Source organism: Schistocerca cancellata, chromosome 1, assembly GCF_023864275.1.
Source record: "Schistocerca cancellata isolate TAMUIC-IGC-003103 chromosome 1, iqSchCanc2.1, whole genome shotgun sequence".
NCBI classification, from domain to species: domain Eukaryota; kingdom Metazoa; phylum Arthropoda; class Insecta; order Orthoptera; family Acrididae; genus Schistocerca; species Schistocerca cancellata.
The window spans coordinates 685,908,429-685,923,264 of NC_064626.1; the positions used below are offsets into that span (position 1 = coordinate 685,908,429).

Genomic DNA, 14,836 nt, shown 5'->3' on the forward strand with positions numbered 1-14,836 from the left:
TATATATATATATATATATAACAAAAGCTGTGATAACCAAAAGGGCATACTGAATGCAAATGCAGAAATAAAATAAGAAATCATTAAGTTGCACACTGAGGATGATTCCTAACGTCCCGCAGAGCACGCTTTGCTACGCCTGCGCTGTTGAAGAGCTACGCCAGCCGTGCCAGCCTTGTAGTGTAGCGTGTAGCCAGTAGTGGCATCTTGTGAGTGTGTGTTGCAGCACGGCCGGACAGACTCGTACCGCGTGGCTACCATCCCGTCGCTGCCGGACGACAACAAGACTGCCGACGGCAAGGCTAAGGTACCCCTCTCACCTCTCTACAACTCCTGTCTTCTCTTCCTGTGTGGCGCTGCAACGCTTTCCGGCCTGGGACTCTCTACGAAAAGCCGCTCCTTCCGCCGTAGTCCGTGCTTTTGCATTTGTTCTCCAGATAGCGCGTTCTGCAATGTTTACGTTGAGCAGTTCGACATGTTTCCGCACAGAAAGAGTCTGCATGAGGTTTGGTTTGATGTACGGTACATAATATGCTGTCTCCGGATTACAATTACACGTCTCATATATCCACTCATCACTGAAACACATGGTATAGATTCAACAAAGTTTTTGAAAAATTAATTTCTGACAATAAGTAGCAACAGAAGATAATTAAAGCTTTTGACATGTGGTGCTACTGAGGAATATTGAAGATTAGATGGGTGAATTGAATAACTAGTGATGAGGTACTGAACCAAATTAGGAAAAAAATTTATTGCTCAGCCTGGCTAAAAGAAGGTAATGGTGGGAAGTGTGGAGACGGGCGCAACTGTAGAGGGAGACCAAGGCTTGAATGTAATTTGCAAGTTCAAACGGATGTTGGTTGCAGTAGTTTTCCAGAGATGAAGAAGTCACGAGCAATGGAAGCATCCAATGTGAAAATCATTCTGACCGCCTTTTCTGACTCCAGTGACGTTGTCCATCACGAGTACTCCCCAGAGCGTACTAATGTCAATAAGGAGTACTACCAAGAGGTTCTGCGTCGCCTTAGTGAAGGAGTGAGACGCAAATGGCTGGACCGGTTAGCATCTTCACCATGATAAAGCACCCGCTAATCGTTTTGGTGAAACATAACACGGCTGTGGTTTGTCAACCTCCCTATTTCCTTGACCTAGTACCGAGTGACTTCCGGCTTCTCCCTGAACTGAAAAAGCTCTGAAAGGGACCACATTTCAGAACAGGAAAGACATCATGCAGAATTCGACGGAGCAGCAGCCACCATATCAAAAGAGGTTTATCCAGTGATGCTTCGAGCAGTGGTTGAGATAGATACGTAGAAGCTGACATGAATTACTTTGAAGGTGACTAGTGTCAAACAGTTGTATTTGAATAAAGACCGATTTTGTAAATAAAAGTAGGATTCTTTTTTGAATAGCCCTCGTATGTTTAGAGTCATCGTACTGACAGTTGTGAAACGCATAGACATGTTCTGCATGCTACGCCGAATCTGTGTTTGGCACTCTATGCGCCGTAGCAATTTGTTGCCTGTACATTTCGTGATCATTTCTTGGTTAGGTTAGGTTGAAGTTTTCGTTGTAGCACTGTCTGACAAAAATAATATGGTATGAAACCAATGTAACAGTTCTTTCTGCAGCAGTAATTTGCACATTGTTTAACTACGACGTGCTTTTTTCTTGACTATCATGTTTCTAGGTAACTGCAACCAGATCATTATTTTTGCTCGTTATCGACGCTGTGTTACTTCTCAAGTATTCCTCCCATTCGTATTGTATGCACAGCGCTCCTTTTCAATCAACTAATTAGCGTTTCTCAAAGTACCTCCTTGGGCAGATGTGGTCAGTTGTAGGGATTTTCTGTCTCTGTAAGCAATTATGGCACTCGATCTCAATAAATTCTGATTTTCAATTTTTTGGGCGAGAAGATAATTAACGGAGAATGAAAAAGTAATCGACCGAGTCATGTCACATCCGTTTTTCATTCGAGCCGAGATGGTGAGAGGAGACTTTCAACGTTGACGACGAGTCCCTGGTCGGTTTGGAAGGCAGCGCCTATTCTGTTGGATTCACTAACCATTCCATTTATCATCAACTAACACATAATCATAAGTATCTAGTACTCTGTCAAAATGCAACCTAAGAATATCTGTTAAAACGTCCTGTATCTTGTATCAAAGGATCGCTCTTAGAATCTAGTACCATCACATACTATGTTCTTATTTCAGTGTCGACGTTTGGCTTCATTGTGAATAAGGGAGTGATCGCTTCTTATTAAGTGAAAATACGTCTTTTATATCAGTCTAATTTCATACATTTCACTACGTCCTTTGCTCCACTTAAAAGAGATTTTCTAAATTTTGCGATATCATTTTAGAAAGCGTTTTGGCAGAGAATATAAGGTGACACTGGAGCCGCAGAACAAACATATGCATCGTCGATTGTGTTGATTATTAATATACACATATCAACAAAAATTTTGCATCACCCTGGTAAAAAAAAAAATAAAAAAAATGGAAATGAGCGTATGGCATCGTTGGCCGCGAGGCCCCTATTCGAGGAAGTTCGGCCGCCAGGTGCAAGTCTTATTTCATGCAAGTCTTATTTCATTCGACGCCACATTGGGTGACCTGCGCGCCGGTGATGAGGATGAAATGATGATGATGACAACACAGCACCCAGTCCCCGAGCGTAGAACTTCTCCGCCCCGGTCGGGAATCGAACCCGGGCCCGCTTGCAGGGGAGGCGAGATACGTTAGTACCCAGCTAAGCAGGCGGACACAACCCTGGTAGATCGTGCAGCTGTGTTACTATTGTGACTGTTAGTGTCAATCATAAGGTCACCCCTGTGTTGTCGTGCAGACATGGGATCGGTTCCAATTGACGTGTAGTATTGAGGATTTACACGGCACAGGACGTCCACGTTCAGAAGGTGCACAGGATGACAGATATCTACGGCTTTTGAGTTAAAAGAATCACGGGCTGAGTGTTCCAGAACCGAATTTGGCGTTCGAAGAGGCTGCAGGACGCCATCTATCGCATAACTGTCAGGAGACGATTATATGATGCGAACATCCATTCCCGACGACCATGGCGAACACTACGTCGTAACGACAACACCATGGAGTCTGTTACAGATAGGCAAGAAATCATACAGAATAGATGCCCCAGGATTGGCGTTGGGTGTTATTTACGGACGGAACTCCGATCTGTTTCTACCGTGATAATCACAGACAACGTGTTTGGAGACAACCCCGTAATATGCAACGCCTCCAACAGTGTTCCACGTGTGCCACTTGTGAATACTTTCCTTCAGCATGCAAGGATCGTTAGAATGGGTTGAGAAACCGACGACTTAAACATTATTTTATCTGTACACACCTCAGAACCCGTTTTTGTTTTCTGTGCCTTGAATTTCCAAATAAAGGGGTGATGCAAAACTCTTGTTCTGTGTGTATAAAACAAAATGTGTTGTACGTTACAGGTTTTATTCTCATGAGCATGTCGACATGATTTGCAATAATGAATTTTACAAATGTGCGGCACAGTAGCAGACTTTACATCGTGTGCAATGTCGACACCGACCCTAAAATAAGACTGGAAAATCATGTATGCACCTACGCAATGTCTGGAAAAGTATTACCCACAAACAAAACTCTACGAATGTTGAAATAGCCGTTTTCAACGGTATACTTGCTGGCTATTAACATCATTAATCGACTTTACTGTAACAATTTCGGTTATAGGTCATCAGTAAAAGTATATTATTTAGCACTTTACGCGTAAAATCATTTTAAAATATTAGCTAATCTTAATCTCTGAAACTGTCAATTAACAAGGACTCCAGCAGGGTTTTAAAAGTATGACTTTCCATCACTTTTGATATTTTGACAAAAGCAAAGGATTACGGAATGTTCAGTCTATGAGACGAGTGTATCTCTTTCGTTTTGGTAAGAACTTTGGCTTGTTGCGAAGAGTTTACTAATATTTATCGGAAATTCAGTTGTGATCGTTTGTAGCAAATCAAAGACTTAAATTTCCCTCTAATAAATCAGAGCGATATGAAATTCGCTTTGGTACACAGATAGACTTTTTTTTTCGTAAGTTGTGCATTAAACAAGGAACGTTCACAATGGTAATTTTCGCAGCATTATGTTTGGTTAAGTACCTTACATCAGTAATTTGCCTTTTCCTTTTTTCCAAAAGAAAGCTGTAGGAAGATATCAAATCGTATAAAAGACTTTTTTTTTAGATTAGTTACTTGTTTTCCAGATGTATGATGTCTATAGTCGTGTACAAATTTGTATTTAAAATATTCCTTTTACTTGCAGTCCCGGCGGAAAGAACCATCATCAAAGAAGAAGAAAGCAGATAACTTAGATGATTTGAAACAAGAGTTAGATATCGATTTCCACAAGATTTCACCAGAAGAGCTCTATGCACGTTTCAGCACAAATCCAGAAACAGTAAGTATCTGTGCCATTTTAAGATAAAAGTGGAAAATCTGTGACACGATAGGCATTGTGAAAGCATAAATTCTCAATTCTTCTCTTGCTTGTAACTTTGCTACTGAATAACATTAATTTCTGTCTCAGTAATTTATTTATCCAAGGATTATTTTTACAATGATGTATGTCGTCAGGAGAGGAATTCGTGGTGGTGTCAGCTTGATACAAGGAAAGAAAAGTGAAATAAACAGCCACATGAATGTATATGTGCTCAGTATGAACAGACAGAGCATAAATTTCCATCCTCCTGAATCTGGGGCCTTTGTCTTAAAAAAAATTAACTCCCTCAGTTTGTTATACCTATCATATTGTGAATTCATTTACAGATTGTATTTCACATCGAACTTTTCAGAAGTTAATGTGTGTGTGATTGCTCATTTATTTAGTGAAGTGATTCTATTGAGAAATTATTTGTGTAGAGAATTTGGTTCTTACCGGAGATGATGAAACTTTATATACTGATAAAGGTTTAATTGTTAAATTTCAAAAGCATGTGAAACAGTCTCTGGTTGCTGGTATATAATCGTTAGCCTGCCCTTAGTGATTGTTGAGGGACAGATTCTTATACAGCCTGTGATTTATTTGCTCTTTAATGACACAAAATTAAACTGCATTTTTTTCATTGCAGGGTCTAACACATGCAAAAGCAAAGGAAGTTCTTGAACGTGATGGACCAAATGCTCTCACACCTCCAAAGCAAACACCTGAATGGGTGAAGTTTTGTAAGAACTTATTTGGAGGCTTTGCCTTGCTGCTGTGGATAGGAGCAATTTTATGCTTCATTGCTTATTCCATCTTAGCAAGTACTGTAGAGGAACCTTCAGACGATAATGTAAGTGTTTTTGTATTTGGTTGTCTGTCTCTCTGTATTTTGTCTATGATTGATACATTGTTCCAACTCCGTTTTCATATAATGATGTAGGTCTCTCTTTGATGCAGTCCTATATATAATTTGTCATAGCTACATGGCTAATAACTGCTTATAAAAATAACCTAATGTTTTGAAATGACCAAGTAAAAAATAAGTGATAGGGCATTATATGTTATACTAACTCGATTGCTAAGGCCCATGTGAGAAATGTATTAGAAATTTTATTTCTAGTGAGTAATGGCTTGTATGTAACTTTTCAGAGGTTGAATTCAGTTAGTGGGAACCTGCAGTTTGTCTAACTTTCATAAATGCTGTATTCAACACTTTTTTGTCTTTAAATCATCTATAGGAAAAGTGGCTACACACGTGCTTGGCAAGCACACTTTCACTTTGCTCAAATAAGTGCAAATACCTTGTGCTTCTACACAGCTCAAGCATGCTTGTACAGTCATCAGTTTGGTGACCAGAATATGTCAAGCTCAGGGAGGAATGTGTAATTGTGTAGTAAAGAGTGGTTACAAAAATGAAAATCATATTCATGTATTAGTATCTTTCTCATTGAACTGAAGATATATCGTCATGATTGTCATAATTACCTCAAGATGAATGAAAAAAACACTTTCATGACATAGTTATCTCAAGATAAATGAAGAAACATAATTGTATTTTCTTCCACTTGTTACACCTTCGATTAGAAAGCAGCATACACTCATGAGAGAGGCTGTAACACCACTGAGTCTCCTGCCCATTCATGAACCAAAACAAACTGAAATACTGTAACACTGGTTTATAAATACAGAGGTGACAAACAGTCATGGGATACCTCCTAATAATTTGTGAGACCTCCTTTTGCCTGGTGTAGAGCAACAACTCGATGTGGCATGTACTCAACAAGTCACTTAAAGTCCAAATGTTGCTGGAAAAGGATTTTGTGCATGAACTGACCTCTCAATGATGCCCTGTAAATTTTTGATGATTCATGTCGGGAAATCTGGGTAGCCAAATCATTCGCTCGTATTATCCAGAAACTAATCGTGTACAACTTTGACTTATTGACAAGACACATTGTCATCCATAAAAATTCAATCATTATTTTGGAACATGAAGTCCATGAATGGCTGCAAATGGTCTCCAAGTTGACGAATGTAACAATTTCGAGTTAATGATTGGTTCAGCTCAGAGGATGAAGTCCATTCCATGTAAACACAACCCACACCATTATGGGGCCACGGGGCCTTGTTGACAGCTTGGGTCCATGGCTCCATGGGGTCTGCACCACTCTTGAACACTACTGTCAGCTCTTGTCAACCGGAATTGGGATTCACCTGACCAGGCTCTGGTTTTTCAATCATCTAGGGTCCAACCAATATGATCTTGATCTCAGGAGTGGCACTGCAGGCAATATGCTGTTAGCAAAGGCACTTGCTTTGGTAGTCTGCTGCCATAGTCCATTAATGTCAGATTTGGCTTCTCTGTACTAATGGATACGTTCAGTGTAAGTCTCACATAGATTTCTGCTGTTATTTCACACAGTGTTGCTTGTCAGTTAGCACTGACAACTTTCTCCAAACACCACTGCTGTTTGTTGTTAAGTGAAGGCTATTGGCTACTTTGTTGTCTCTGGTGAGAGGTAATGCAAGAAATTTGGTATCCTCAGCACACTCTTCACAGGTGATCTTGCAATATTGAATTCTGTTACGGTTTCTGAAATGAAATTTCCTCGCCATCTGTGCATGTCACTATCCCATGACTTTCGTCACATCAGTGTATTTCGTCACCACCAGCCCCTGTCTTGCAGCTGCTTTCCAGCTTTCTTTTCTCTCTTCTGAAAATGGTTCTTAAGAATTTATCTTTTTATTATTGTTCCTCTGGTTGCTGCAGGTTCTAATGCCTTATACTTTGCAGGAAGTACTTCTTATGTAGCATCTCTTTGTTCTTTGTTGTGGTATTTTTCACGTTTAATATTCCTTAAGTGTGGATGCATTTCATAGGTACAAATAGACTCCTCCAACAGTTGGCGATTGATATTTCTGAGATCACATGTGCTGGCCACAGAAACATAGTATGATGTTCATGCAGATACAGTCTCAGAAATGATGGATGCTTGCACAAGCCTCTCTATTCTTGGTACACACCCTCAAGCATCCTCAAGTTTCATTGCTTGCATAAGCATGCATAATCACAATTTGATCAAGCATCAAGCTGCGTGTACAGTCCTGATGCTTGGACCACAACTTTATCCTACAGAGGGTGAAGCATGCATGTGCATGCATACAAGCATGCAGCTACGTGTATAGCCAACTTAATACAACTCTCAGCTGTGGTCTTTCCTCACCCAGTACTGCATATCAAAACTAACATAATGGACTCTTAATTTATTCAGTGAAGCAGTTACTGGTGTGAACTTTAAAAAGGCCAGTTAAAGAGCAGTAGAATCAGTCAAGGGTAGACCATTAATATGCCGTAGTGAATGTGGAAATTGCTGCATCCACTATCCTATAATGCCATTACGTAAACTGGTCAGACATTATCATGTGGCAGATAACCAACACAAACAATTTAGGGAAAGGCCAATCCCTCACTTGCAAATAAAGAAAAATAAAAGTAATATAATAAAATTTGTTTTGCCATGGTTGAATCATTAAATTGACAAATTGTGTATGTCACTCCTGATGATACCATTTGGTTTCAAGATCAGATTCGAATAACAAGGATTAGTCATCTGTGATAACATCTTGAAAATAACCTTTGTTTGTTTCAGTGTGCTTCAGGAGAGACACAGCCATCTAGTGTTCTATGTAGTTTTGATGTTGTTGTTTTTGTCTTTAAGTAACTTTGTTTCATTTGTTCTTTACACATTTTTTGTCACTCATCCTCAGGGCCGATTGTATAAACAGTTTTTATCTTAGGTCAGAAAATGAACTCTGTTCAGGACTGTGCTCTGTTGTATAACACTAAACTTCAGTCCACAAAAGCAGGTTTAATTTTGATCTAAATTAGTGTGAAAAAGCTTGGCAACATCGCTAAAATCAGCTGTCGTCACAGTTACCTCACTTCAACTGCAGATACTGATTGCACATCATAAATACACAGTATTTATTATCAAAGGTGTGGTGTAGGAAAGGGGGACGAAAATAAGCAGAAATTTTGTGATCTTCAAATTTCTCCCCAGCCAAAAAAGATTTTATACTGGATATTGTATTGGGTCATCATAAAAACATGCTGGAAGTCAAAAAAACTGAAAATGTGATTACGGCTCCCAAAGAAAAGACGAAGAATTCACTGAATGTAAGGACAAACTGTGGCTGGAAGTGTTTGAAAATTTGTTATGTCATTATTAAGAAAAGGTGAGGAACCATTTGCATATGATAGAGTGAAATTTTAAGTCTTACTTTACAATTATTATATTTCATCCCTATGTTATTACATGTCTTGTGTAAACTGGAGCAAAAAAAATGTCCAAACTTTTCAATGTTAATATGCATAAAACTGGAAGCGGTAATTTCATCAGGCCTATGGTTCAGAAAAATCGACAGAAGCTAATTGCAGGCCTGAAGCCAGAATTTATACCTATTACCAGCCCTTAAAAGAATGCAGGTTTTCAGCCCGAATTTGTATGCAGTGTTTTGTTTACATTTTAATAGGAGCCAATAAATTTTTTGAAACAGATTTGATACTTAAACTTCTCAGTATTTCCCACATTAACAAACCTTGCCAGAGGGGAAAGAAGGGGAAAGTGTAAAAAATTAAAAGACCTGCTGTGGGATTGAACCTGACATCTTGCGAACTGCGTTCAATGACGTAGCCACTGAGCCCCTGCCTTACAATTAGAAGTTGACTTATGTTTGTGTACTACTAGTCATGTTCATCAACCTGCATGCAGTTTATGTAACAATTTAAGAACTTGTTTCGTACGTAAAAATTAAATTTGAATTGTGTGGTTACTACTATTCAGACCAAGAGAACAGTTTTGAAAGAAATGTCATTATTGACTGTTGATAAACTCCTTGTACTTAACTTTTCACTGCAGATATTTCGAATTTCCCTTTATTACACTGCTGCGTAGTGTTAAAATGCCTTAAACTATTCACATTAATTAAGAGTTGTCCCCAAGAATTGTTACTAAAACAGTTATTATCTGCATTCATTACTTACATAACCAATAATTTCGTTACCTAACCTTACGGGTCAGTAATATTATTTCAAATCTCAGTTGTGTGACAGTGGCGTATTCACATATATTTATTTAACATGTTTTGTGTTAGTAACAGTTTCTTTATTATTTATGTCTTCGTAACTCAAATTTGCACAAAACAGAAGAGTTGGTTTATAATGTCACCAGGCTGTAACCTTATGATTGCTCCACTTGAGCAATAAAATTATGCCTCAAAGTTGATCCTACATCACTGTGATATAATTTGAGATTTAAACAGTGCAGATTTCGGAGTTCAGCTTGATTGGAGGTCATTCTCTGTGTCAAATTAAGATTAACGGCTTTATACAATTGGCCCTAACTGTGTACACAGCATTTGGCATGGTTGATGTACTCACCATTTTTGTCGTGTTCAGTTAATTCACATTCAGTATTTTAATTACTCATCCAAAATTGATATTGTGATATTCTATGTATGAGTGGTAACTTTTACAGTGGAGATGTGTGAAAGATAATCCACTTTGACTGTTTTCGTTCAGTGTAAAATGGAATGAGATTTTTGGATAATGCTATTCGTAAACATGAAATGTTACTTTTTTGTTTGAGAGACAGTGCTGCCTCAGTGAGTAACTGATAATGATAAAAAAATTTTTTTTAATGTCTCAAAATAGTAAGGTCACTGTGTAGGCATATAAATGCAGTGAATTATTCCTACATAATAATATATTGTTAACATGAATCATTGAACATGCAAGCAACTACATAAATCATTCAATATACAATACTCCTTGTCTTTAGTTGTGGTAGTAAGTATAGTGTGTTTTATTGCCTTTGGAGCCATAGTGTTAAAGAGACTGTGACTACATACAAGGGTATTCGTCAAGTGTTAATCACCACCTCGAATAAACAAAATTGTGTATTTAAATTTTTGTTTGCTTGCAGTTACATGTCTTTAGTTATGAATCACATTGAAATCTCCATGTCACTGTAATGTAGCATGATGCTGGAGCGGCAAACAACCAAATGATGCTGCTTGTTGATATGACTGAATCATTTTGTTTTGGCTACCCTAGTGACATGGTGCAGGAATTTCAGTGCATACCAGAACTACAAGACTTGACTTGTAAACAAACGAAAACTTAATTACATAACTTCATTTTTTTAAAGTTGTGATTAAAACTTTGACTACCTTCTGTACAGAAGGTAATGAAACTGGTTAGATTTGTGACATTTAAAATTTTCTGGTGTCGTACAGTTAGTTGCATAAAATTTCAAGAGAACTGCTGGATGTCTGCAACTTGTTGTCTGGACAGCAAGCTGGAGACATCCAGCAGTACTCCTGAAATTTTATTGAATGGGGTTGGTTGATTCTGCTTCATGATTTAATCTGAATAGAGTCAACCTTTTCTTGTTTTACAATGTTAAAGATTCTATAGCTACTCTATTTCAATAATGAGAATGTCTCGTGTAGTAATAATGAGTGGAAATAAATTTTAAGTAAAAAATTGAAATAGTAGAAACTGATACTAAATAGCATAAAAAAAATTGATCACCTTAGCTTGTGCTATAGACGTATCATAGAATATAAGATATTTGTGGAATTAACCTGTAGTATCGTGGAATAGCAGTTTTAGTTTCATATTGTTGAGTGTTTCATGTTTGTGTTGTGTGTAAAAAATATGTAGAAGTGCTAGTGCCTTATTTATTTTGAGGTGTGCAAAATACTTCAATATTTACCTAAAATATCCACTAACACAACTAACATTTTAACCTTTGTAGTGACTAACAAAACTACACCAATGTGGAAAATGGCTACCACTCATCCATGTAGGAAGCAAGGAATAGAGCACTCAGAGCAAACAGCTGTGTTTTGTTCTGTGTAATCTACTCACCATTTGTTGCCTGGAAGTGTAAAATGAGTGGCCAGCTTTCTTCAGTTACTCTACTGTTTATGTTGTATGTTACAATTGATAATTAAATATTACTGTCTTTCTCACTTATGCAGAACTTCCTTGTGTACTAGTTTCCACTGTATTTATGTAAGCTACAATTGTGTGTTTTAAACACTTGTCTGTTGTTTTGTAGAAAACACAGCTTAGAAATAGCTTTCATCTAATCCCTCTGAACCATTGAAATTAACTAAATTTCTGTGTGATTTTTCTCACCCAATCAACTCTTGCAGTTATTTTTGGGTGTAGTCTTATCAGCAGTAGTGATTGTGACGGGCTGCTTCTCATATTATCAAGAAGCCAAGTCCTCGGCGATCATGGAATCATTTAAACACATGGTCCCGCAGGTAAGCGGGGGTAACCCTTGCATCCAGTGAATGTTCCCACCCTTGCTGCTTTAAATAGATCATATTGCACTTGTACCACTTTATGTTGCCAGCAGGAATGGGATGTTGTAGACATTTAGTGTATAGCCAGTGTTAGAGAAGAAGCTGTTGCCAGAAACTCAGAGAAGTTGCTCTCATACTTGTCATACAAAGAAATGGCAGTGGTTCCTGAAAGCAGGTAATCTTGCTTCATTATTGCTATTCACCTTCAAGTGACTCACTCAGTGCTAAGTCACACTGTAAATAGTTCGCGTCCTGACAGGAATGAGATGCAGAACTTCAGAAATAATGTGACAGCTGATGCTTCTCTTAGAGAATGCCAGTATTCTCCCCCAAAACTTCCTATGCTGTCTTCCCATAATTCCTTAGGCTGCTGTATTCCCAGTGCTTATTGTGATATGTGTAGTGCAAATTAATGTGTGTACCCTTTTATATGTATATGTGTGTGTCTGCCTTGTACAAGCTTGTGCTCATCCAGAGACCGGAAATCGTACGTATTAATTATTGCATAACGTTTCAACTGAGAATCACACTTTCAGTTGTACCTGGGTATTGTGCTGGCTGCGGTGGTTATCATCACTGGCATCTTCTCATATTATCAGGAAAGCAAGAGTTCTAAAATTATGGATTCTTTCAAAAACATGGTTCCTCAGGTAATTATCTATACATCTATTTTTGAAATAAGAATTTGATTTTTAATTTTATTCTAAAAATGAGGCATGTGATCTTCATTCATTTAAGACAAAAGTTTAAAGTGTAAATAAGCATATAGTTGACATTGTTAAATACTGGTTAAAGGCCAGATGGTCTATTATATTTTAAATTAAGTGCTGCGTAGGGGACTGCCACATCTGTTCTTTTCTTCAAAATATTATTTATTTATTTGTGTATTTGACACCCATATCATCATACAGAGGGGTCCAGAAAAATGTAGACACCCTTTAATAGCCAATATCAATGGAACAAAATGACATACTGGTACAGTTCTTGCAGGTTGGGGGGGGGGGGGGGGGAGAGGTTATTTTATGTGTTCAAAGTGACCCCCATTAACAGCAGTCAGTGAAGCTGAACTGTAGCCACCAGTGGTGCTGGTGTGATAGCTGCGTAGGACACCTCGATGGTTTCACGTAGCTCGTTAAGTGCAGCAGGTTTCTGTTGATAAACTCTGTTGATAAACTTCATTTTTCAAGATCCTCTGTAGGTAGAAGTCAAGAGGTGCAAGGTCTGGAGATTGTGGTGGGTACTCAACAGCTTCTCTTCAAGCTATTCATTGTTCAGGTAGATTTTCATCCAAGTAGGCTCTGACATCTCTGTGGCAGTGAGGCAGAGTCCCATCTTGTTGTCAGTAAAATCTTTCATTTCCGAACATCTCTTAGATGGCAGGTAAAATAGATGTTTGCAGCATATGAAGCTACACCTCACCAGTTACAGTACCTTCAAAGAAGAATGGACCAATCAAATTGTGTGATGCCAGATCACACCATACATTAACACTCGATAGGTTAACGTGAGACCAGATAACCATCCCTACAAACCATTCATCCTCGTGTAGCATGCCTGCAAACTGTTATAACGTCAAGTTTAACACATATATTTCAGAACGACACAACACATGTAAGTCACAGAGTAAGTTGACAAGCAAGACATGTGTACACGTTAGCATTCGAATGAGCACTGAGTCCCAGTCTAGCGGCCGCTGCTCGGCTGGCCACTTAGGTGGCTGGCAGACAGTGCTGCACGTGGAGGACGCGCGTAATTGCGCGGCTGCACTTTGAATGATTGGCGAGTCACAACACTTTTGCCCCCTTTGAAATTGTTGCACTGGTCTTGATGGAGGAGTCCTGGAGATGGCTAACGTCCATAGGCATTGTTTGACTTGCCGTAAACTCTCGACGAGGAGGCTTCCCGTACGGATGGAAGTGTCCCCGATGATAACGGGTCGAGATGACAGGAGACGTAGGGGTCGAATCTGCTGGGGCCCCATGCACCAATCTGCCTGTTGAGGCAAGTCCAGTTGATATGACAGGAGACATGGGCAATGTGCCAGCGTCCGTTGGAGGAGGAGGCGAGTAGATTTGCTCTGACAGAGGATGGTCATCCGGTTCCTGCATGGGCACATCTCCTGGTGGCGTCCGTTCTTGTGCTGGCATCGCGATGACGGTGAGAGGGCTGCGTTGTGAGTATTGAGAGATGCCAAGATCCCGAGTGTCAGGTAGAGCCAAAGGTGGTGTAGTGGCATTCGGAACAGGCATTGCTGGCACACGAGGCCGAAGCTGGTCCGAATGACGCACTGCAACACCCGTGTCCGTCTGGATTTCATACAGGCGTCTGCCACGGTGTCTTAAGATGTGGCCCGGGCTCCATTTTGGCCGTCTGCCATATCCCCGTACCCAGACGAGGTCGTCGGCGGTGAACCGACCAAGTGAAGGCACCCGCGGCCGTGAGGTGGAAGGCCGCAGAAGATGTAGCGTGCGGGGCTGTCGGCCATGTAAGAGCTCAGCCGGGCAGTGGTCGCCCATGGGGGTGAAACGGTAAGACGCCAGAAACTGGAGAAGTGCATTATCAGCAGCAGAAGAAGTCAGAAGTTTCCGCATCAGAGCCTTAAATGTGCGGACTAGTCGTTCAGCCTCACCATTGGATTGTGGATGGAATGGTGGGGCCGTGACATGCATAACGCCGTGATGAGCACAAAAATCCGCAAATTCGGAAGAGGCAAATTGCGGACCATTATCAGTAACAAGAGTAGAGGTGAGGACTTCCAAAGAAAAAATGCGGGCGAGAGCACTGGTGGTTGCCACGGTGGCAGGCGACGTGCAACGGACAATGAAAGGAAAGTTAGAGTAGGCGTCAATTACGAGGAGCCAATAAGTACCTAAAAAGGGTCCCGCAAAGTTAGCATGAATGCGCTCCCAGGGCTTCTCAGGCGAAGGCCACGGTGACAAAGATGACTTCGGGGCAGCGGCCTGTGACGCACA

General features: G+C 39.8%; 1 protein-coding gene across 6 annotated transcripts in view; it reads left to right on the plus strand.

Moving 5' to 3' along the window:
* Nucleotides 1–14,836, plus strand: part of LOC126184325 (sodium/potassium-transporting ATPase subunit alpha) — a 669,161-nt gene that overhangs the window by 567,212 nt on the left and 87,113 nt on the right. For 4 of the 6 annotated variants that reach the window (XM_049926734.1, XM_049926727.1, XM_049926720.1 and 1 more), the window contains exons 2-5: nt 227–307; nt 4,326–4,460; nt 5,131–5,334; nt 12,401–12,514. In XM_049926734.1, the coding sequence (XP_049782691.1) occupies nt 227–307; nt 4,326–4,460; nt 5,131–5,334; nt 12,401–12,514 (534 nt within the window). Of the gene's footprint in view, nt 1–226; nt 308–4,325; nt 4,461–5,130; nt 5,335–11,708; nt 11,823–12,400; nt 12,515–14,836 lie in introns of all 6 variants that reach the window. The other 2 variants (XM_049926712.1, XM_049926741.1) reach the window with 2 other exon arrangements.